Source organism: Dendronephthya gigantea, unplaced genomic scaffold, assembly GCF_004324835.1.
Source record: "Dendronephthya gigantea isolate DGI-Jeju-01 unplaced genomic scaffold, DenGig_1.0 000168F, whole genome shotgun sequence".
NCBI lineage: Eukaryota > Metazoa > Cnidaria > Anthozoa > Malacalcyonacea > Nephtheidae > Dendronephthya > Dendronephthya gigantea.
Genome location: NW_021163178.1, coordinates 283688 through 309862, shown reverse-complemented (window position 1 = coordinate 309862; position 26175 = coordinate 283688). Strand labels below are relative to the sequence as shown.

Below are 26175 nucleotides of genomic sequence, written 5' to 3'. Positions count from 1 at the left end.
GCAAAACAACTCTTCAACTTGGCACACATGCATGACATGGATAGTAAAATACTTATAACCAAGACATAATATCATTGTCTATTTTGAATTGCCATTTGAATATTCATTTTCCGGCAATAACATACTATAAAGGTAGCCACAATGCGAGCTGCAGCGTTTTTTAAGATACACCTTTACATGATGGCAAAGCCGAAGGCGAAAAATATTTAGACCGGAGTTCCCAAGTGTTTTTCCGTTTACGGTGGTGAACGGAATCCTTTCCTTTTCAAGTATTCCTGGTTAACCCTTATTAAACATTTATTGCATGGTAGTAGATAGAAAGAATTGTGTTTTGTACTAACAAAAATGCAGAATTCAGATGCAAACTCAGATGCATTCGAATTCGACTTTTATAAAATTCGGCCTTATGGCCGGCATGCAAGCTATGCATCGTCTGTTCTTTATTAAAACGAAAATAAACAAAAACATTTAAGTCAGTTACTTTTGACCATTTCAACAGTATTACTGTGGTATAAAGAAAAAAAAATACAGTGATATTTGTGAATAAATTTGAATAAATGAAGCCATTTCAGTCATCAGGTTTGAAAATTATATAATCTGACTGTCACTTTTCAATAATTTTTGACATAAAAAAACATAGATTTTGCACCAAATATATATCGCCAAATTTTGCACAAATAAGAGGGAGAAAAATGAAATACATTTTCAAAACTTGAGACGAAATAGTTTGGAAAAACTAGATTTTTACCTGAGTTTGTGTCGGCCTTTTCCATACCTCTCCGACGAAAGCAGCCGAAAAGATTAATGAAAACACCACAAAAACGCCTCAATTGAAAGGCAAAACTTCCTAACCTGAAAACTATGATAACAACGATGAAACCAAGCTGAAAGGTGTCGAAAAATATGTAAAACAAAGGCGAAAAACGGCATATAACTCGGCGAATAGCTTTGTATTGCAAAAAATACAAATGTTGTTTTTTGCATAATAAGCCTCGTTTCCATGTTGCACGAAGGCGCGGTCACTAAGTTTCGCAATTGGTCTATAACTGATTGTTTATATGTAGTGGTAATTGAAATTTGTCTCTTGAACTATCATGTATTTGACATATATAAATCACATATAAAGTCTCTTCTCAATTATCATATATATTTGACGTTGACAGATTCTGCTTGTCCTTCATAGATATAAGTCTCAATATAGTTTCAAAAAACGTCGTTTCATATAGATATGAACAAAAATATTTTCTGTAATGGACCAAGAGCGTCGTAAATGGTAATAAGTATCGTCAATGACAATAAAAGGGTTGTATTTAGCAGTTGTTGAGACGATCAGCTTGTCGGACTACTATAGAATTCAGCGTTGATTGGCGATTTCACCGCCGAAATCAATCAAATCAATGAAATCATTTGGCGTTGACTTCGATAGCTGTTTTATGGCATGTTTAACCAAATGATTTCTTTCTTTTTGGTTCAAAATGAATAACATACGACTTGCTCCAGTTCCTATGAATGTCTTTTGAATAAACCCCAGTTCGCTGTTTTATACATTGGATTCTAAAGAGGATGTAAAAGGCCCGCTCTTTACCAGCCGCCATGTTTGTTGTCAGTGCCCCGCAATAAAATTATCGCTTGCAACATTCTTTAGTGTGAAAGAGCCAATCACGATGAAGGGATCGACCAGCGTATCCCAGGGCCTATGTGGAGAACAACGGAGCTAGGCCCTGGGGACGAGGATGTTAAGGGAATTGAATAGCCAGAGTGTATTTCATACAAGTTTGTTTAATGTATTACAAAACTCTGGTTTATCGCAAAGCGCTTCTGGTTTTTAATTAAAATTGAACCTAGGAAAGGCCAGTTTATTGTCAAATGTTAATAAAAAACGCGCAAATTTATGATTGATATATTTGTTTATTAAAAGTCTTTCTTACCTTATTTCTTTTCAAAAAAAAAGTTTTAAATTTGACTTCCCAGATACGACGTCAAAATGAGTGATTTCACGGCTTAGACTCGACGCGACTGCCGTCCTAGATTTAACCGGAAGTAAAAATTCATTTGCAACGCCATTTTCACGTCCTCTTTGACGTCGCGTCGTGTTTGCTAAACCTCTTTATAATATAGCTCTGCGTCTACATCTCAAAGTACGTGTACCATGGATGCTTTATTTCCACATGCTTTCGGCATCCTCTTTGACTGCATGGAAAAAGCTTGATGACCACATAATGGTGTTGGGCAATGAAAGAATCCTTCTTTATCTCTTTCTAGCTGAAGTCTTCGGGGTTTTCGAAATGCCCCTGCAACACTTTTCCAGTCAATGTTTGTCTGCTGTTGTGCCATAGAGCACCGGCGGCAAGCAAAAGGCTGGCAGACACTTAAGCTTCTTAATAACAGACAACAAACAGACAGCTGTTTAAAGAAAATTATACTTATGCATGCATGACGTTTCCCTGTGCAGTGACGAAACGTATAATCTCTGTCCTAATTGATGAATTAATTTCCATAGAAACCACGGTCTAAATCCTTGAGTATATAGGCTGCTAAATTCCTAATTAGAATCCTATATAAAGAGTCTATTCGATGTTACATGAAAACGTCATTGAATATCCGCTAAATAAATATGCTGTGACGTATTCGAAACACAATTTTCTTGTCTTCTGCACCACATCTTACACATGCACTTACTTATGTCAGCATGAAAAATGGTTAAGTGAAATAAAATATGAAATTATTTCTGTAGCAAGCTGTTCAACTCTCACGTACAACTGGCCTAATCTAATGCTAAGGCATGGAAGACTGAGTTCAATAGAGGCCGGCCTAAGTCAACTGGAGCTAGGCTAAATCGAGTATCAGCCAGACTAACTTCAATTGTAGCCAGGCTAACTTCAATAGAAGCCGGCCTAACCTCAACCGACAGAACCGGGCTATGCCAGATTCTATTCCATTTTACCAAATATTTCTTTTTCGTGCCTTTTTCTGATGCTCACGCATGCTACTTAGACACCGTTGCCGAAATTTGTACAGTATACCTGTGCGTGTGCGAGAGAATAACTTCACGTAAGAGGAAAATGATGAATCTTGAAATATAGTAATTAGCCCGGCTTCTATTGAAGTTATCCCAGCTTCTATTGAAAAAGACGCCTGTTCTGGCATTAACTCCGGCGTGCCGTGCATGTGCCAGTCCTCAATATAAAGCTTCTAGATCTGAACATAAACAATACACTGAATACAGTTCATACTTCGTACTCATTTAGATGCCTTGCGAACCTAAATGTTGTTCGATCGCGACATTCAGAAGCACATCTTACTTTAAAAGTATAGAAGTTCAAATGTTCAAAAATCTAAATAAACCGCAAAATACGTTCACTTTGTCTTATACACTTTGGAATTCGTCCTTATATAGTAAATCTTCAATCCTGTGCAAACTGTGACGTGTCAACGGGCCCATACACGACAACATCTTATTAAACGGCGAAATAGCAGCAATATTAGTAAAATAGGACCAGAATCTAAATGTATTAAATATATTCTTAACCCCAATTAAATCTAAACTTAATCGAACAGCATAAAAAACCAGTTTATTTGTTCCTCTTGGAGGAATTGCCGTGTCATACGAGCGAAATCGAATCGTGCATTGAAAAATTAGTCAGAGATTTTGAGCCGTGCACCACAACTCCTGGGAGACAAAACTGCGACGTAGATAAATACTAGTATATTTCGCGCCAAAGCACACTTGCGACGACGAAAAAAAATAAAAAAAGACAAAAAAAAAACAACAACAACAAAATAACCCAAAAAAACCTACAAAAAAAAATAACCATAGTTACATAGTTTTTAAACCAATTCAACGACTCATCTTTCATGCCAAATGGGCTAAGCTTTGAGATGAAAGTATGGTGTGGGACGCTTTCAAAATGCCTTTCTAGGATTAATAAACAAGGCTGCTGTCATTTGGCCTTTATCAATGTTTTTCCTTAAAGTGTCAGAGAAGTACGCAACGGCCGTCTGAGTTGAGTGATACTTTCTGAGTTCAAATTGTACAGCGCTGAGAAGATTATGCGTAAATTTGTTGTAATTGCACATTAACAGCAGACTCAGCTATGTTAGAAATTCCTAAGATGGAAATCGGCCTCCAATGTAATTAATATTACACTACAGGACGCAAGCAGCCCTTGTATAATCTACAATTATACTTCAAAATACTCAGCTCAATTCAATTAACAATGCATGTTCAAAGCCTATCACCAGAATACGATGAATTGTTCGACAAAACTGCCCTCCCCATACTAGGGTTAAATTGAAGCCGATAATAAAACCTAATAAAGGTGCTTTGTTGTGACCAATCCGCAAGCTGTAAGATATCTGAATTGGAAAGGGCACCATTATTTTATATTTCACAAGATTTACTGTAAGCAAAACGTCAAGGAAAAATGCTGAAATACCTTGGAATAATTCATTTTGAGTTCTGCACTCCTTGCAGATTTACACTCCTTGTAGCTACACTGAGGTATGACTTTAAAATAATTGAAGCAAATTTCCATTATTCTTTGCGCGCTTAGAGTTTTAGGTTTAAGGTTTTTATATAGTATAAACTATCGTTATGACAGAAAATATCGGGTACAACATCTTATGGATTGAGTGCTCAATGCGTATTGGGCAGAGCATAGACAATCCATCTGTCATCTGTCTTCTGGATTGTCTATGGGCGGAGCGACATAACACAAAGATGAAAACACAAGTTACTTCAACGAAAATTTGTATTCATATTTTTTAAATTATAAAAATACGAACTTAGTTGACTGCGCACAAATAGGACGACTAAAAATTACGTACTGTAGCTCCTTCAATTTTCGCCATCTTTGGCTTCATTCTTTGGCCTCACGGAAGTCTTACTCTGATGTATGTGGAGATCACTGCATGGGTCAGCTTATCCACTGATCTATCTAGTGTGCCTATATTTATAATTATTTAAAGAATACGAGGCTATACAGTAGCGTCAAAATGTATCAGCGAGACTCAAAATATTTCAAGACGTTTCTTGCGCAAACATAAGTTAATCTTTATTTCTTCTAATAGAATGAGGTCTAAACGAAGCAAACAGAAACCGATTATATTTGGCAACTGTAAAGAAGTTCTGCAGACAGTTATAATGATTTACTCTGTTGCAAACCTTGTTTTTGGAGAAGAAGAGTTTGAATTTTGCGAAAGAGGGTGGTTCAAATTCGTGGAGTACAGAAAACAATGGGAAAGAGAATGTTTAAATGAAGATTTTATAAAAATATCACAGTGTTGTAACGAGACAGCTGAGTATCTAGAAAAGAGATATAAAGACTACACAAAGCTTTGCCCTATTGTAGGTATGTAACGTTTTAATGATCGCAGTAATTGGTTCTGGTTCTGGCCTCGACGTAAAACGCGGGAACTAAATAGCTTTTTTCATTTCCCTTGTCGCTATCTTTTAAAAGGGCGCTCTGGGGAAACAATAATAACCGCGGTTATTTTTCATTACGTTACCTCCTCAAGGTCTGTTGATCGGCGCGGGAAATGTTCATCTCTTGTAAACCTCGGAAGGGTGTGAAATAAATTCATTGCCTTTCTGATTGACTGTTCTATTAAACATTGCCACCCGCTGAATTGTCAACTGGTAGTATAAGAATCTTGTTACTGGATAGAAGAATGTTCTTCTTAATTCGAGCTCCTTTTCAATTTCTTGCGAGTGTTTCTTCCAATTATTTCTTCCCATCTCTTGAAAACTGGTATATGCATGTTTTATGAATGAAAATTTTCTTCTGTACATAGTGTATATTAAGACTTCAAACAATGAAAATTTTATAATGTGGAAAACGAGTTTAAGACGACACATATTCACTCACACGCAGAGTTTCGCATGTCACAAATCGCGTATAATATTGCGCCGCTGATGTTTTTGTTTACTTGACATTGCGCTATATCTGGACATGAAAAAAATGGACTTTTCTTTTATTATAGAAGCAAAATGCACCTGTCATTTTGATAAGCAAAGAATAGACAGCGTGACGTACGATAAAATGTCCGTCCCAATATCATGGACAAGGCCATACATTTCATGCCAGCATAAGTTTCAAGTTCGTAATCTCAAAGTAGTTCCCAACGTAAAATCCCCGAAGAGTTTTTCCATTGGTTTAAATAAGATCAGGAATATTTTTGAACTGTATGGTGGGCTGAAAAAATCGTGTGACATTGTGATTTATACTCGCTCCTGTAACGCGACAAACAAAGGCAAGTAATATTCCTAATAATTCACGCATACCGCGTATTAAACATTCGTACCGTATTAAATATTAAGCTATATAATAAAAATACACCCTGAAGTGGGTCATCTATGTGAGATAGTGTGAAATATACGTGAAGTGGGTCAAAAAACCTAATGTGAGTAATCTATTTTTTATTAGCAATATTTGAGAATTTTTGTCACGTATATTTTAACCATTTCTGATGAGCATTTTACTAAATATTTAGGAATTGATGGAATTACCAAAAAAAAAGCCAACACGAAAGTAAAACTATATTGTGTTTTCACTTTTTTAAATATATGTACAAATACACTGCATCGGCGAATCAGTTGTACTGAATTAGTACTGCTTTTCATATATTGAGTTGTAATATAGACAAAGTTACAGCAAACGTGTGTTTTAAGATGGGTGCATCAAATGAGGAAATCTTTTGCGATCATGCACAGCCTAACACAACAACTACAGCCTCCTTTATACAAATTCAGAAGTAAACTTGAAGGCAAAGTCGATGATTTACCTAAATGGATCATCCAGCCAGACAATTTTGTTTAAGATTTAACTTCCGTGTACGGTAAACACATGATGGATTTTTAAAGAGATCAATTATCATACTGAAAACTTTATGCGCATCACAGTGCTGAATAGTTAGGTTAGCTAAGCTGTTGATTCACTTTTGCATCGTGTGTAATTTCAGAATGCAAAAAAGATATTGTTGTTCTTTGGGACAATTATAATTTTGTTGGCCTTGACCCTAATGTGAAAAGATTTCTAAAGAAATTAATCAGAAATGAGAAGCTGGCCGCGAAGGAGCAAGGAACTTATCTTGGTTTCGTCACCCTCCAAAACGACAACAAACTAAGAGAATTATTGCAACTTGGGGATATTAGAAATAAAACAGAGCTGATAAAGTGGATTGAGGATTTTGAAAGCAGCAATGATTCCAGAAGCAATACGACCATCATAAAAAAGGTACACGGACTTAAAATTCATGTGAGTTGATTGTGAACTAGCCCTATATAAACGGTATATAGAACTACTCATTCTATTAACGATTTTTTTTCACATTCGCAATGGTTAGCCTTTTAACTATTTAATGACATGTTTTTAATACCAAATGGTGAGAGAAGATCGGAAGCCCACATTAAGGCAGCAAGACGGCGATTGGCTGAGCATCCGACAGGTACAAAACGGAATGATGATGGCCTACCATCCGCTACTTTTAATAGGATAACGAGACTAGATCTAAACATGCATCCTTACCGCATGCAGATCTGACACCAATTCCTTCCTCGAAACTATGCTCGGCGACTGCAGTTTGTGCGATGGCGGTGTGATCATTACGAGAGAAACGAGGATTTCTTTCGGCCATTCGTTATTGGAGATGAAGCATTTGCGATGAACAGCCAAGTAAACTCGCACAACGTTAGAGAGTATGCAGCAGCAGGACAACCGCCCGAGTTCAACTATGAGGTCAAAATATGTCGCGAAAAATTAACGGTTTGGATTGGACTTTGCGGCCCCGGCCGATAATTGGTCCATTTTTCTTTGAAAGAAATGTCACTTGACAAATTTTTCTCCAAATGATAAACAATGACGTTGTGCCACAACTCCAGCTACATTTTCCGGGGCAAATTGGAGGGGCATTCCTAAATCTCTGATGGGTGCAAGACGGTGCGCCAGCACATCGTTTAATTGCATTCCGCGATCCGCTAAGAGAACTGTTTGGTCATCGCGTGATTGCCCTCTACTATGACGTGGAATGGCCACCAAGATCCCCTGCATGACCTTACTCCTTGCGATTTCTTTCTTTGGGGTTACCTAAAGAGTAAAGTGTACACAAGCCCACCACATGATCGCGTTCAACATGAAGTTGTAGCGTTGCGAAATAATCCTCAGCTAATCAGGAGAACATTCCAAGCAATGCAGCGATGTCAACTTTGTATCGATAGAGATGGTGGTCACGTTGAAGGCACTAGCGCATAATCTCTTTAAAGAGTAAATTTAAATAATTTGCAATAAACATGTTGTAAAACCAGTGCAAGCTGTGACATGTTCGTGATTAATTGTTTTTTCTTTTGTTATGCATGCACTGTTTTAATCATGCTCAGAGGTGAAAAATATGTGATTATGACTAACATTTTTTATCAGCCACGTATGTGCTTATTTTTTTACTTTTGGTATTAAAAGCATGTCATTCGATAGTTAAAAGCCTTATCTTTCTGAATGTTTCGTTCATAAGAAATGTCGTTCATAGAATAGTTCACGTACAAAAACACGAAGTTGGATTACCTGGTTTTTTTTATACACCCTTTATAGATCTTTAAAAAAAGTTATGTAAATTTCGTTGCATGTGCGAATGTCTTCTGCTCATGGAAAAGTAAAGCGATATTCCGTCTGGTCCAAACATATGTAAACATTTAGGCTGTCAAGAAACGAAATGCTTCTAACTGGCCAACTGAAGTTTTTGACAATGTTGACAGAGCATCAATATAAAATAATTTATTCTATCCATCTTACTATATAAATTATAAACTGCGCAACCATTGTAATAGAGGGAGTATATTCCATTTTACCGCATACAAACTACTATAATTTTATATAATCCCAGATAATAAAATGATCCGAATGACAAATTATTTCTTTCCCATTTGAAGGCGCTAAAAAACAGCACTTGGAAAAACGACCGCCCTGGTGTGGACGACGTCATCCTGTTGTTATTATTGAGCAATAGGACTGACAACAACAATTTAGTAAAAAATCCAGCGAGGTTCGTTGATATCTTAACGAAAGCAAAAAATTCCACCATCGTAGGCATTGTTGGAAGCGAAAGCAATTTCCTCACATTTGACGTTAAAAGATCGTCGTCACCACATCCGATGTTTAAACAAATTATATCCGACAACTTAGACGAAGATGTGAATAAAATCGTTGATGCTATTTGTGCATATCCGGGTAAGTCTTAACTATTCATTAATTATAGAAAATTTATTTTAATTTAAATATGCAGCCTTGAGGGAAAATTGCACGAAAACTTTAGGTCTCTTTAGATCTCGAACAATTATCGAGGATATAGGATATAACTATCGAGGATATAGGACAATAATAAGATATTCTCTATAAAACTAAATGTAGAACTCTACAGAAAGACTGAGAAATGTAGTGAATACTGCCACATTAAGTTGGCAAATTTTGGGACGTTAGCTAAGGGGGAGAATTTAAAGCCAGTGCTTTTTACTTCTCCTGAGTTTCGAGCTGAAAGACTTGATGCCAAATTTTTAGCCGTATATGAAATTAAAGCAATTAAAAAGTTATCTTTCGTGTAGAAATTTCGAGGCTTTAGCTTAAAGGGTAATATCTAAAAAATATTTGAAAATTACCCGGTTTTTGCCGGTTGTTAATTGTTTTCCACACCAAATATAACTTTTCAATGGCTTTAATTTGACACACAGCCCAACGTGTGGCGTCAAATATTTCAGCTCATAACTCAGAAAAACTAGTTTGGCTTCAAGCTAACATAGGGATGTTTGTCAGGAGTTATCGCTCCAGTTGCATAGAGTTCACTGGGCAAGGCTGTATTATAAGATTTGTTTGAGCAATTTTCCTTAATATAATACCTTCTTTACCTCTGTTAATAGCAATTCATATATACATAACCACTGTTATAATTTTATTGCTTGGAACTTGCACGTTCTTTTTGACCTCTTATATGTTTAAGAGTTAAAAACAACCGGCAACCGGAGCTATTTTTTTTTCAAGGAGTATGTGATTGTGCACGTGATGAAGATTTTATTGCATATGCTACACCTGGTGGACTCACAGCATTGGTCAATTGGACAATACCCGAAGTCACGTGTTCTAATTATGAGAGAGGTCCAGTCGATCCACCTGGCGTCACGTCTCCCGCACATTTCTCGCTCGGCAAACACGTCATTACCTATCCATTCTCGTACAAAAGTGATGACAAGATCATTCGCTTTAAATGTTTTGTTAAATTTACCATTACTCGTGAGTATTTATTAGGTTTTTTTACATCCCAAGTACTTTTTCTTCCGTTGTTCTCAGAAAAAAATGGAAAATGCTTAGAAATAAATGGTACAAGTTTCAAAAATTGATCCCACAGAAAATCTTTTGATCATGAAAATTCCAGGCAAAATCAATAAATAATTATAAGTCCACATTTATACAACTCGGGAAAATATTTGGTATGATTTTTATTCTACTTGACTTGCCTCTTGTCTTGACTAGTCTCATAGGAAGTATGTACCCTTATGCATTTTTGAATTTCCGCATGAAGAACTTTTAAATTTTTTATTTAGCCTGTGAATGTCCATGCCAAAAAAACAATGGAAGCATTTGTCAAAGCTCGGGGAAATCTCTTTTTTAATTGGCTAGAACCTAAACCCAATTGCCCAAACACTCCAAGTTCAAGCAATCCAAACGAAACCAGTGGGTGGTTCTCTCATGGAAATTACACACTGAATTACAATTACACGCACAAAAGCAAACATCAATCATTTGGTATTCAATGTCTTGTAAGAGTGGTAGTCAAAGGTATGTTGGCTGTTTTATATTCTAGCGTTTTGATACGTACATGATGGACAAATAAGATAGAATAGGTTTTATATTTAACAATTATACCACGAGGTCGAGTCGTATATGAGCCGATAGTCGACGAGATGCTATTGATATATGTTTTCATGAACAAAAAGCTGCTTTTTCTTTGATTTACTAACCTCTATATAAGACTCGGAGACCTGAACTTTCAAGTTTTGTTCCAGGTTTTAAAATATTGGCAGGTAAACGCCTGACGAAGCTATCGCTAGCTAGCTAGGCCCTAAAGAACTTATAGCCACTTTTAGACGAATAATATCAGCAAAAGCCTAGCGAAATATTTTTTTCGTGTAAGCAAGCTTTTTACTTTTTGCTGTTGTTCCTATAATTTTCTGCCGCAATTAATTTCTATATATAACAAATCCTCCAACTTATCCAATTTTTTGGGCAAATGCAAAACTAGATAATAAACATCTAATAACGAAGTGTTCTTATTCCACAGAATTCCTAAGTACATGCTCAATATTACAAGAAAAAAATCAAACAGCCGATAGCGGCATGTATCGTATAACTTCCATGCACGGACACTCAGCTATGATATTTTGTAATATGACGTCAAAGAATGGTGTTGGTGCGACAGAGATTGGACATGACAGGGAATCAAGAACACTTGTAGATGGATATGAACAGCCAGGGTCTTATAAGAGAAAGATTAAATACGACATTTCCATGGAGCAGATTGCCGCGATTATCAACCAGTCCAACAATTGTGAGCAATTTATTAAATATGAATGTTTTAATAGTGGGTTGTTGAAAAATTCCTATGGTTGGTGGGTATCACGTCGGGGCTCAAAGATGAATTACTGGGGTGGAGCGGCAGTCGACAGTGGAAAGTGTTCATGTGGAATGAACAACAGCTGTGCAGGAAGAAAATGTAATTGTGACAAGAATGATCAAGTATGGCGTGAAGACAGTGGATACCTGACAGACAAGAATACGCTGCCTGTTACTGAACTGAGATTTGGCGATACAACACGTACATATAAAGGGATAGATGAGCTCGGTTATCATACACTGGGGAAATTACGTTGCTGGGGATAAGAAATGGAAATCACATAAACCTGATGATGTAATTAATATGATCTTCTGACTTGATTAATCTAACTTTCATTATCTTCAATTTTTTAAACAAGACAAATAAAAACTAGTCTTTATTCAATAAACCTAGAACTGCATGCTTTATTATAAAAAAATCAGTATAAAGTTGTGTATGGCGATCGTCCACAATGCAATGCATGAACATGCACTTGTGAGCAAACACTAATCAACTTCTTAATTTAGTTGTGAGAAAACAAAACATAGTCATCTACGTTGCATTATAGTCGGCCATCTGAGCGCCTTTGAGCTTCAGAAATTCTTTAAACACTAAACCAGGGAGTAAAAAGTAGTTCCCGTTTATTGTAGTTAAGCGTAGTTAAAATTATTCATTCTCAAAGGCATATAGTGCATCATGACTTTTCAAAACATAGTTCAAAATAACGTCTTGAAATTTTGACAAGTTTGAAACATTGAAAACATCACGTAGCTAGCTACCAGTTGTTATGCATTAGTTAATCGTCGTCCCACTGGACGACTTGCGCTTTAGACTAATTTTTGATCGAAGTAACTAGAAAAAAAGAAATCATCACAGCTATAGAAAGATCTTACTTAAGTTAGTGCAAATGCAAAGTTTGGCTGTGAAATTTTGTAAGATACGGAAACTATAGCCATGCGAAGTTGGCAAATTTTGTATACTTTTGTATTACGTGCAAAAATGTGTAACTAAATGAGTTACACACTTTTGGCCGTAATACAAAAGTATACAAAATTCGTCAACTTCGCATGGCTATATTTTTCGTAATTTACAACAATTTTAGTAAGCTCTTTCACAAAATGTCCTTTTTATCGCGGAGGTGTGAATTTAGTCTAAAGCGCAAGTCGTCCATTTTACAAAGTCACAAATTGTAATAATTACATTGACTGAGGTGAGCCTCACAGTTGCATGCTTTGCATGTATAAGTGTGGAAATTTCAGTTGGGTAAAATGTTCTGTTTGAGTTTATAATTCAAGTGTGTTGGAGTAATGCGCATTTTTTTGTCATTTAATCAGTGCTCGAGATGAAAATGCATGTTATGTGACTCTACTTACAACGCATTTTGCATATTTACATTAATGACAAATTATAAAGCCTGGTTTTCATATGTCATAATTTTTCGGCGATGGCTATTGTCGGTGGTCATTGATGCCTAAAATCCTTTGTTTATTGAAGAAAATTAGATACTTTATTGATCACCGACAATAGATCGTAGACCATCACCGAAGAATTACGACATGATGAAAACCAGGCTTAAAGATCAGGGACCGGCTGTATGAAAGCCGGATATCGCTATCCACCGGATAGTGATTTTTTTTAACGTTTCTGAAATTGCTTGGGAATCAATAAAATTTTAGCTCTGGAAGCAACAGTTATCGAAGGAAATTCTCAATTTAGGAATACTAAGGTTTAATCAAAGTTTCAGCCAACAACAGGGGATTTTAGAGCGATTGAAAAATCCACTAACAGGGGCCGGTTGTATGAAAGCCAGATAGCGCTATCCACCGGATAGTGATTTTTTCGACCGTTCTAAAAATGCTTGAAAAGCGATAAAATTTCATTTTTGGAACCAGCAATTATTTAAAGAGGATCCTTGATTTAAGAATACTAAGATTTAATCAAAGTTATAGCAAACAATGGGCGATTTTAAAGCGATTGAAAAAAACACTATCCGGTGGATAGACGCTATCTGGCTTTCATACAACCAGCCCCAGGTGAATAGCGCTATCCGGCTTTCATACAACCGGCCCCTGTTTGAGAAAAACAACTCGCGACCATTTTGAAAGGTCCGCTTAAGTGCATGTTTACTGCTTTTAAATAATCCGAAGTTGCTGGAACATAGCAATTGTCAACTGTGATCTATTTGCAATTGTCAACTGTGATTTAGCTATCATGGCGGATAATTCAGCTGTCCCAAACAACTCAAATTTACTTGAATACTGTGGCTTATTAGATAGCGGTTCTGATCAGCCATTTATGGAATATTGTACCATATAGAGGGTTATAAACATCAATGGCTTGCTTACTTTGAAGAACTGAAGGTATTTGTTGAAATTCTTTCGCTATCTGATAAACGAACGTCGCCTGCCGGCTCTACTAAACAATTCGACAATTCGACAATTCGACTGGTAATATTATTATTAAACTTCATCAGAAAACATTAAGTCTGAAGGTACAGGGAAGCGATTGCGAAAATATTAGGAATAAACTGGTAAAAGCAATGGAAAGTCGCAAGCAATTACAAGGGTCGTTCGATAATACGGTCGATGTTCAAACGCAGAATGGAGCCGAAGTGCAAGATGCAGTCAGTGATGCATCCAACACCGTAGGTAATTGTGGTCAAACGACATGTATATGTCCGGGACGTGAAATTTTAATGGAACTTGAAGGTATGAAGCTTGAAATGGCTATTTTACAACGCTTAAATCTGTCAACGAAGTTGTTCGAATGAATACCGAACACCAATCGGTACTTCAAGATTTAAATCTTAAATGTGCGGCTCTCAAACAAAGAGCGATGAAAGGTGAAGAGGAAAGACATTCATCACGGTTGGCATTAAAAATCGTAATTCAGGTAATAGAAAGAGATAAAGATCCTAATTCCTTGCATGTATATGACCGTACTAGCCATTTTGTTAACACAGGACAAGGAACCAAAACTAATGCAATGCAAATTGATTTAACAACCGATGATGCTCATCATTCAGGCCCTGTGCGCCTCATTGGCGCAATAAGCCTAGATGATAATGATGATGATGATGTTCATCATTGTCAAGAAAGGGTAAATAACAAGGAAGTTAATCCTGTCACTCAAATTAGACAAAAATGCGTAAATCCACGTGCTCAAACGCCAACATACGTACCCCCATCTGGCCAAATGGCTTGTCAATCATATAGACATTATAATGTTTCCAACAGTAGTGGCATTATACACATACACAATAATGTTCGACCAGGTATAATGCCCGTTTAACATGATCGCGAGTATAGTGCTCACGAACGGCAATTAACTTGACCTAGTAAACAAAAACGTAAACAACACTAATGCCTCTGACGACTTGAGTCGACTAAATCAGCAAACCAGTCCATTACTTAATAACAACAGTGAGAATACACAAGGCTCCCATACATCTAGTTCGCCTTAAGTGCAGGACCAATCGAATAGAATTAAAAATAGAAATCAGGCGTCCCCTCGTTCTAAGATCTCTATTCTTGTGGACTCTATGATTAAGCGAATACAGTCAAGACAAATTCGACAGGCTATGACTACTAGTAAATCTGTTTACATTCGCTATTGGTAACCTGTGTGATCTAATCAGAGGAAACTGTCCACACACATCTATATTTCTTTATCCGAGCTAACAGTCCGCAATGACTTTCCCAATGCAAATTCCAAAATTCGCGAAATCAATAAGGAACTATTAACAGTTAGCAAAATGAAAGGATGTCACCTGATTAATAACTCCAACATAATTTAAAATAACTTGATAAATAGGGCCTTCATTTAAATGATGCCGGTGTATAGCAACTCTGACTAACAATTTTTTAGCCAGTGGCAGAATGCTCTAATATAGAAATGGATGTAAAGTTGTTGATAAGGAAGATGTTGATAACAAACAAACAGGAGAAGATCCTCACAGTCACGAGTCACGACAATGTCCACATGACCAAAAAAATACAGAAGAAAGTAAAAACATCCAAATATAGATTTACAAAAGAAACGCGACTTTAGATACAGAATAAAATCACTATTATGTGAAGTGCAAAGTTCAAGCAAATAACTTCTTCAAGTCTTTTCCATTCCAGTAGCTAATAATAATGATTATGAATTCAATGACAATGTTATAAACGCCCAGCAACAACTGACGTTGTGGTACGAAGTTTCAGGAAAATCCTGTTTCCTCCGGGTAAACTTTAACTTATATATCTACTGGATAGCTGTCTACTCCATTATCCATGCTTTGTGCGACGCGTTTTTATCCAATGGATAACTATCCAAGCAATTTATCCCATGGATAGGACTTATCCGTTCGATAAGTTATCCATCTTTCAAACAACCGGCCCAAGAAGATTATATTAATCACATCAGGTTCGATGTTCCATCTCTTATCGCCAGCAACGTAATTTACTAGTGTATCATAAACACGCTCATCAAAATCTGATCATAATCTTTACCAGAATCGCCAAATCTCAGTTCAGAAACAGACAGCGTGTCCTTGCCTGTGGTATCCTTGTTTTCACGTTCATACTAGCTGCTTCATACTCCTTTCAGATTCGTCTCATCGTCTGGAAAGGAACTCTAGCTCTTATTCATTTAAAGCCATACCGAATTACCAATAATAAGTATTGTGTTCAATATGCCGTTTTTCAGACAATCAGTATTGTAATAAATGTAAACAACTCTTTAACATTGTAATAAACAGACTACAATATGGCAGCCATATTGGAATTAGAGCGGAAGACCTGGGCACGCTACAGGAGCCCAGAACATGCTTCCTTTTTAAATAGCAACAAAAAAAAATGTCAAGAGCTCGATATAAAATGTACATCAATGTCCGTGTGCGTGGACGTTCCGATGCACAATGTTTTATAGCGCAGGAAAAGTGTTCTCTACAGACAGAAAATATATTTATTAGTCCAAACAACGGGCAGGGCATAGGATTACACGACGACTGCGAGTTATTGTGGAAGTAAAAGACACGTATGGGGTGGGTTGCTGGGTGGAGGGGGGAGTGGATTTAAATCACTGGTAGATGGTGTTGCTGGTGGGGTGTGTGGTTCTGTGGTTGTCGGTATTGTGTACTCGGGACTAGATGACAAATGTTTCCCCAAGATTGTGTTGTATTGTATTTGTTTTAAAGACCAATAAGAAGACCTAATGGGTTATTTTATTTCGTGACGAGATGCCATCGCTTTTTGTAAAACAAGCATTTGCAAAGAATTATAGTTTTCTTTCGGAGTTATGCGCTAAACAAGAAGGCAAGGTGCAGTGGTCCAACAATACTGCCTAATAATTCGAGCTCGTTCAAACAATCAGAGACCAGAGCCTTCAGTAAGCATCTTTGTAATAACTAATTATACTGAAATAAGACAACATGAAGAAAATTAATTGTTCCTGACATGCAAGCTTAAAAGAGTGCCATTTAGCGAATAAGCAATACATAGATAACAAAAAGTAAAATCATAATTACGAGTGGAAGTCAAGTTCTTCACATAATATGACGTCCTGAGAGAGAAATTTTCCATGTTTTCCTTCTTTATTACGTGTCTAGTTTGGTGATCGAATAATGATAACTAAATCAGGTCACAAGATTATATTAATCTCATTAGGTTTGATGTTCCATCTCTTATCCCCAGCAACTTAATTTTCCCAGTGTGTGATAACCACGTTCATCTACACCGTCACGTATACCTGTATCGCCAAATCTCAGTTCAGTAACAGGCAGCGTATTCCTGTCTGTTAGGTATCCACTGTCTTCACGCCATGCCGCGTCATTCTTGTCACAATTACATTTTCTTCCCCCTGCACAGCTGTTGGTCATTCCACATGAACATTTTCCACTGTCCACCCCAGTAATTCAACTTTGAACCTTGACGTGATACCCACCATGCATCGGAATCTGTCAACAACATGCTACCAAAACATTCATATTTTATAAGCTTTTCACAATTCTTCGACTGCTTGATAATCGCGACAATCTGCTCCAGGGAAATGTCATATTTAATCTCTCTCCTGTAAGAACCTCGAGGAATTACATCCATCTACAAATATTCTCGATTCGCTGTCATGTCCAATCTCTGTCACACCAACACCATTCTTTGACGTCATGTGCAATAAACTTCAACTGAGAAGTTTAAGTACATGAGGTTTATGGAATATTCCATTACCAGCTAAAGATTTCTTTCCTAAAGTGGAGCAAGATTTGTTGAGGATTCGAAATTCCTGTAAATGAGGATAAGGACTTTGTTACCGCTGGAACATGTTTGCAAAGAATCTCGACTATAGTATACTTAAACTGGACGATTTTGGTTTTTAACCCATTCACAGTTCCTAAGGTATATGAACATGAATATATGAATATACACTCCCAATTAATTTGTCTAGCTACAGTCCTGCATACTGCCATAATATCATGGCAGAAAATTCGGTCATAATTAACACTTTACTTCCGCTGAAATTTGCATAGGGTGTCAAATTATGTAATAGAAAGCACTACAATTGTACCTGTACAATACAAAGTACTAAAACGCTAAAATATAATTCTATTGGCTAGGTCGGTTATAATTTGCCTCGCTTGCTTGTTACAGAAAAAGTTACTCTAAATATTTTGAGGTAGATTTCTAAAATACTTTGATCAATATTCTTCTTGTATTTCTAAGCAAAAGTTTTAGCCATTTATCACGCTCAATACCATACAAAACATACTAAAAATGCAGAGTTGATATCTAAACTCTTACTATAGCAAAACATTACCCAGGCTTCGTTATGCTTTGATTTCCAAGAAACGACCAAATACTAAACGATTTTCTCGAATTTTGCGGAATTTAAGATTACGCAATATAATTTATATTGCAGTAACAGAATGCAAAGTAACCCATTTCAGATTTTGTGATCATGGAATAGCCAACAAAACTTAACAATTTCACACCATGCTTCTGACTTGAAATTTGCATGCAAGCGAAAAAGGTCTATTGAAGGATATATCAAAAAAATATGCAAATTATTTACGGTAATATCTGCATAGTTCATGTCAGCGATTTCTGCATGGCCATGCATGTAAAGCGCGGCAGCTTATAACTATCCCGACAGTAACATTGTTATTGTGTATAAAACATTAAAAAACCCTTCAACAACTAAAGCAATAAAGTCTGGATAAGACTACTTCCTGATTATTGCACCAAATATGCTATCATATTGTTTACTTTCACTTCTCTTCTATAATTTCATCGCTTACTTCACATGAGTTGATTGCATTTATAGCATGTCTCCATACCCCTCCCCTCACTCTCCCACACAAACGCCCCTCAGTGAGAAGTAAATCTGTTTTCAAACATCAGCAGAAGCAGTGTATTAAAAACAAAAAGGAATTATAGGTTGAATGAATTGACATGACCACCTGCAGCCTGCTTGTTCTTAAAATTAAATTAATCTTTGCTTGGGCTTGTTTTTCAATGTTACAGGTCATCACGCGCGACAGTTTGCCTAAAAGCGACAAAACCGATTGATTCTAAAACCATTATTACTCTATTTCTTCACTTAAGCTTTCATGCCTGCAGAGAAACGTAGCTAATTAAGAATTGATAATGGCCAAAAGTTGTATTTACATGTTGCAGAACAATTTTTTTGTAACAATCTACTTACATGAAATAGCTTCGAAAAAAGACAGATAATATCACGTAATAACATATAGCTAGTATCACTTAATACACAAAGTATCACTTTTGATTTTCAGAGCTCGGCGTCACTGTCAGAGACCTACCATGATGAATAATCACCGAGAGATAACTAATCACATTATCACATAACCCACGACAAAAAGTCTATAGGCGACGCTTGACTGTCCCGGGAAAAATTATCGACGAATGACCCATGATAAAAACATGCACGTAACACAGCTTAAAACATGCACGCTCTTCTAGAAGACCACGTTTTTTCCACATGCTGAGAGTCTGAGTATACCCAAGAAATTTTAGTTGAATTACCATTACTTTCATGTTTAACATTATAAGGAACAAAAGGACGTGTACGTGTAAAATTATAAGAGACCTTTAGTTTGACGTTCACGGCAAACGCCAAACCGCTAACAAAGTTTGTGTTTTAACTCCACTCTCCTTAAGTGTGCGGCAATTTCGCTAAATTACAAACGTTCTACACAAAACTTGTGATGTTCAGCAGCAATGTAAGAAAGCAATAGGCTATTTCTAATGTATTTAGAAAAGCAGCAAATTCAGCTTTGCCGTATGCGTTTCACGTTCGCCGTATAAAATTTAATGCTTGAACGACTGCATACACCCTCAGCCGTTCAGGCATTGAATTTTATACGGCGAACGTTAAACATATACGGCAAAGCTGAATTTGCTGCTTTTCTAATTACATCAGAAATAGCCTATTGCTTTTTTACATTGCTGCTGAACATCACAAGTTTTATACAGAACGTTTGTAATTTAGAGAAATTGCCGCACACTTAAAGATAGTGGAGTTAAAACACAAACTTTGTTAGCGGTTTGGCGTTTGCCGTAAACGTCAAACTAAAGGTCTCTATAGACGTTTACACGTACCTGTAAATTTTTTGTGACAAAGTTATATTAGACATCAATTAACACTCACCCATGCATATGGACAATATGCCACGCTACGTACGTGACATAATTATTATTTTTATGCTGTTCCAAAATTACATTATTTTATATTTATTATATTTTTTTCTTCATCAGAACTGAGGAATTTTATCCGTGGGACTTTCGTGTTTTGTTGCATACTAAGATATAGTGTTTGGCGTTTGTCGTCAACTTTGTTATCGACATGCAAAGGAAGCATGACAGAAATATGTCAAAAAAATGTATAATAGCAAGAAATTTTAGTTGATAGGCTATAGTCTCGTGTTAAAATCACGGAACAAAAATATACAAAGGATGTATTGGAGTTTATACCTGTACATATTTTTGACAAAAATCAAATGAATACTTATCCCTATACATCATGCTACGTGATATATTATCTATTAATTTTATATATAACTATATTGACGTTTCTATTTTTGAATTTTAATGATGATAGCTAAGCACAAACTGAAAATAAGAACGAAATCGTCGTCGAGTAAAACCAGAAGTTAAACAGCATGGTTTGGTCAAAAATGTTATAAGAGATAAAAAAGTCCGGCGAGCATGAAACTTTGCTCTAGCTCTTTGACTACGTGTACCAGTCCGTTCGGATAAATTCAATTATTTCACACGTAAACAATGGATTTCGTACCTTTTGAGGGATTTTGTGACGACTGTGGCTTACATTTTGGAATTGGTTTCGTAGATATCTATGTAAAAAAGGCAACCAATGTCGTAAACAATCGCGCCATTCCCATATTTTTCAGGATTATTCGTTCGCAGCAAGCACTTGCTGGTCTGGGGCCAGTTGAACGAAAAGCGTATAACGATATCCACCGGACAGCGGTTTTTTTCAATCGCTTTGAAACTGCTCGTTGGTTTTCGGCGTAAGCCAGATTAAACCATATTATTCCTATGTTGGGAAAACTTTTTCATAACTGTCGGCTCCAAATCTGTAATTTCATTGCTTTTCAGGCATGTTTAAAACGGTTGAAAATCGCTTGCCGCCTTTCGTACAACCGGCCCCTGGTTTGAAATAACATATATTTGATTACAGGCAGTTGTTTGAACTAACCTCTTTGATTACATGAAGATGTTTGAACTCGGGGTTTCTCGTACTTTCATCATCGTCTGATGTGTCTTGAAGGGTCTTGCTGTTGAGCTCGCATCGACCTTTATCGATTCCAGATGTTTTGTAATTAACTGACACACAAGATTTATGAACAATGCAATGCATACTGCATTCTAACTCGGTTTCAGCGTGTTTTGTTTCAATGACATGATTCGCCAAATACTTGCCAGCATTTGCTTTGAACAGAGCTTGCTTGGTACCAGTTAAGCATTCGCTTGGTTCTATTATTTTTGAAAGGAAAAATAACGCCAAAATACTCACCGTGTCAGCCATTGTGAGACCAACTACATACGCATATCTTCAACCTAAAGTTATATTTTGCGACTTTCAAAAAAACGCTCAACTTTTTATTTCTTGGCCTAATTCAATAATTTCATTGGATAAGCTGGAGCTTAGTCTACGCAACGATTTGACATTTGATGGGACTTACCTCAACGCATGCATGCACGCCTACACAATTCTTTAGCGAATTAATAATTCCGTTCATTGACATTTCCTAAATATTTTTATACAGTTATAATTGTATAACGTTTATGACATTTTCATTTATAGAGAGAATGTTGTAATGTCATGTAATCACATAAATAAAATACATTTAAAGACTTATGCAGTCTTACGTATATATGAAATCTGTGAAAATAAGAAATTGAGTTGCCAAATGTTTCACTCTGTACGTGAGACCGTCAGGCAATGAGAAGAATAAATTATTGTTACTCACTCATGAAGACTAAAAGAGGGTCAAATATTCGAATATGAAAATTCATTTATCACCCAGTCAGTTTGGCATTTGTATGCAGTTTCTATTTTCGTCGTGTTGTATAGTTACGCGTGTAGGGATCTTGGGTTCCTTGCCATGCATGCAGCCCCTTAACTGTTCCATAGGCTATAACTATTGTGTGAATTGGTTAATTATTTATTAAATCATTAATAATTAATATTCTAAGATATTTGATATGTATAACCAGTTTATCGGGAGAAAGAATGTCATTCATATCCTCTGCGGTAGCGCCAGAAAAGGACTTTACTTCGACGTTATTCTCGGTGTTAGCTAGTCAGCACCCCTTCACATATATATCAAGTGCTTTTCAGGAAACATCTGTATATAGTATACTCTTCCTCGGTAAATATTTAACCTACTTTTTTGTCGATAAAAAATCTTATCTTTATTTTCTTAAAAGTATGTCACGAAAATGTCATAACAGACGTGCATAAAATATGACGTTTGACACAATATGCCTGAAGAATTAAGTCACTAAGTCTAATATGTCGATAATACTCATAATACAATAATCGTGCAGTAGAAAATATATATGTTACTAGGAACCCCAGCTTTTGTGATAATCAATTTTATCTCCAAGTCAATTTGCAATTATAGATCGGTATACTTGCGCGTGTTGAGACTTGACTTGTTGCCAGCTGCTACATGCAGCCAGTCAGATTGGAGGAAATGCTAGGATGGTGGCAACTGCTGATGTGTAAAACTAATTACTTGGAAGCAGGATCAACGGGGCCGAATGGGGAATTGAACCGCTCAAAAGTTAGAATCAACAAAGCTACAATTTTAGTTTCTTCAGTTTTTATTCTGCATAGTGTGCTCTGGAGAAAGTCACTAACTCCATTCTACTTGTTATAGCGATCATTATATTTTCAACAACTCTAGTGCATTACTTTTCATTGCGCATAGTGATTGTCAATGATCCGTTTTTGGCGCAACCACGTGCAACCCTATAACCTTCCTTCATGCATAATATAAATAGTGGACGACTTGCGCTTTCGACTAATTTCTTACCACAGCAATAAAAAGGACATTTTCTGAAAGAGCTTCTTAAAATAAGTGAGGCTGCCAAGTTTGACTCCGAATTGTTGTAAAATACGAAAAATATACGCAATCGAAGTTGTCGATTTTTGTATACTTTTGCATTACGACCGGAAGTTTGTAACTAAATTAGTTACACATTTCCGCACGTAATACAAAAGTATACAAAATTTGCCAACTTCGCATGGCTATATTTTCCGTATTTTACAAAATTTTGCAACCAAACTTGGCAGTTTTACTAATTTAAGTAAGATCTTTCTAGCTGGGGTGATTTATTTTCTTCTAGTTACTGCGATCAAAAGTTAGTCTAAAGCGCAAGTCGTCCACTATTTCCCGTCTATAGAGCAATAGAAACAAATATTTTCGTTATTCTGCTTTCTTCTAAATGCATTTCCTTAAACTACGAAACACGTGCAATGATAGTGAATTAATTCTTATTGTTGAAAATTTTTATGCCTGGCAAATATTAAGTCTTGGTTGGTTTGCGTCCAAAATGGCAAATGATAATAATCAAAGTTATGTAAATCAAATGACAAGTTTCATCTTTACCCCCAGCAACGAATGTTCCCCAGCGTATGATAACCATGTTCATTTTTCCCACCAGTATCCCCAAATCTCAAATTAGTAACAGGCAGCGTATTCTTGTCTGTCAGGTATCCACTATCTTCGCGCCATATGTGATCATTCTTGTCACAATTACATTTTCCTCCACCTGCACAGCTGTTGGTCATTCCACATGAACACTTTCCACTGTCGACTGCCGCTCCACCCCAGTAATTCATCTTTGAACCTTGACGCGATACCCACCAACCATTATCCTTATCTCTAAACAATATGCTATTATGACATTCATATTTTAAAAACTGCTCACAATTCTTCGACTGGTTGATAATAGCAACAATATGCTCCATGGAAAGATCATATTTAATCTTTCTTTTGTAAGAACCTGGAGGATTATATCCGTCCACAAATGTTCTTGCTTCGCTGTTATGTCCAATCTCTGTCACACCAACACCATTCTTTGAAGTCATGTCACAAAACACTTGAACCGTGAGGTTGAGTCCTTGAGGCTTTATGGAATACATTCCACTATCAGCTAAAGGATATTTCGTTCGTAAAGTCGTGCAAGATTTGTTGACAAAATTTGAAATCCCTGTAGATCAGGATAAAAAATTTTTTACTACTGCAATGTTTTTGAGGATAATCTATAATAGTTGCTCAATCCTGTATAGCGAGGAAACGGGAATAATCTTAACTAGTCCGTGGGTAGCAAACATTTGATACTTTTTGAAACTTGTATTTTTATGCCGGGCATAAAATGTATATATTGGTAACAGAACGAATACGATTAATGATTAACGCACTCCTCTTAACCAATGAAATTGCAGTATTTGCCCATGCATGATTACACAAGGCATATAATTAATTTTGAAATTTTTTTTAATATTAATTTAATTCATTAATTTTGAAATTGCATCGCATGAGCCATATGGATGATTCTGACTTTCGAAATCCGGATAGTATGCGATGATAAGAACAAAATCCAGTATCATTGTTAAAGACTGCGACTAACAATATGTGAAGCGAGTATGATTTAGCTACAAGGTTTGCATAGATGAAAATAATATAGATGAAACTCATATACATATAATATCGCAAACACATAAGTTCTGCATGCACGAAACATTGCCGATATGCTCTAGCAATAAAGCTAGGTAAACCTCTATAGCTAAGTTTACTTCTCTTTAGTCGGATAATTGAAATCCGATATAAGAATGCTCGCAGCGATGGAGTGGGGACGTTTTAATTTTCGAAAATTATCTGCTTCTTAATTACTGAAATATATATTTTCGTTATTTCATCCGTAAACCATAAATTTTCATACCTGTAGAGAGATTTTGTGATGACTGTGCACTGTTCGCTGCAATTTGTTTCGAAGTTACCTATATAAACAAGAAGACTATGTCTTAAACACTCCTGCCATTCGAGTAAAAATTATAATTATATTTTTCATCTTCAACATTATTATATTGAGTCATGTTGAAATGTGGATAATGATCCGAGAGATGCCGGGTTTATAGGTTTATATCTGTCAGAGAAAAAAATGTTGTCTAACCTTTTTGATTATATAAAGATGTTTGAAATAAGTGTTGTTGTTCATATTGTTATCATCGTCTGATGTGTCTTGAAGGGTCTTGCTGTTGAGCTCACATCGACCTTTACCGATTCCAGATGTTTTGTAATTAACAGACACACATGATCCATGAGCAACACAATGCATACTGCATTCTAACTCAGTTTCAGTGTGTTTTGTTTTGATGACATGATTCGCTAAATATCTACCATCAATTGTGCGAAATGAAGCCTGGGCGACTGAGCATTCACACGGCTGGAGTATCCTTGAGATTAAAACTAACGCACAAATCCATAGAAAGACAGCCATTCTCAAACTAAATATATATAAGAGTAGTCTTCCACTTGTTTTAGAGTACGCTTGTGACGCTTGTCGTCGTGAAACGTGTGCTTTAATATATAGAGGCCAGGCACTCTTAATTAATATTTCATTTGCATTATAATATTCAGTGTTTGGTGCTTAAAATGTTTGCTCATGTTTTTTTTGTTGTTGTTTTTTCTTTTTTGTTTTTTTTTCTTTTTTTGCTCATGTTTGCTCATTTTTAATCAAGAACACTTATCTCATCGTACAATAGCGTGGTTATTTTTTTCATACGTTGGCAAGAATTTTCAGCTGCTATAAACGTGCAGTTTATAGGTCAGCACTAGCCGCACGCCGAAAACATTATCGCCTCGGAGAGAGAAAATAATAATGCAACAAACGTTATAATTAGTCTGTCTTATTAAAAAAGACGTTGACCAATTTTTCGATCTCAGACTTTTAAGTTAATCATCAAGATTATATTAATCACATCAAGTTGGATGCTTAATTTCTTCTCCCCAGC

The 26175-nt window shown here is 36.2% G+C and overlaps 2 protein-coding genes across 2 annotated transcripts; one reads left to right on the top strand and one right to left on the bottom strand.

The window, feature by feature from the left end:
* Positions 1–11333: 11333 nt before the first annotated feature.
* LOC114537892 (neurexin-4-like) lies at positions 11334–11918 on the top strand. Its single transcript, XM_028559004.1, has one exon. It carries the CDS (start codon positions 11376–11378, stop codon positions 11916–11918), a length of 543 nt encoding a protein of 180 aa, XP_028414805.1. The 5' UTR covers positions 11334–11375.
* Positions 11919–23762: 11844 nt separating this feature from the next.
* On the bottom strand, positions 23763–25661 carry LOC114537885 (contactin-associated protein like 5-3-like). Its single transcript, XM_028558996.1, has 3 exons — positions 25335–25661; positions 25104–25161; positions 23763–24371 (listed from the first exon to the last, which is right to left on the bottom strand). Exons 1-3 carry the CDS (start codon positions 25659–25661, stop codon positions 23764–23766), a joined length of 993 nt encoding a protein of 330 aa, XP_028414797.1. The 3' UTR covers position 23763.
* Positions 25662–26175: the final 514 nt, after the last annotated feature.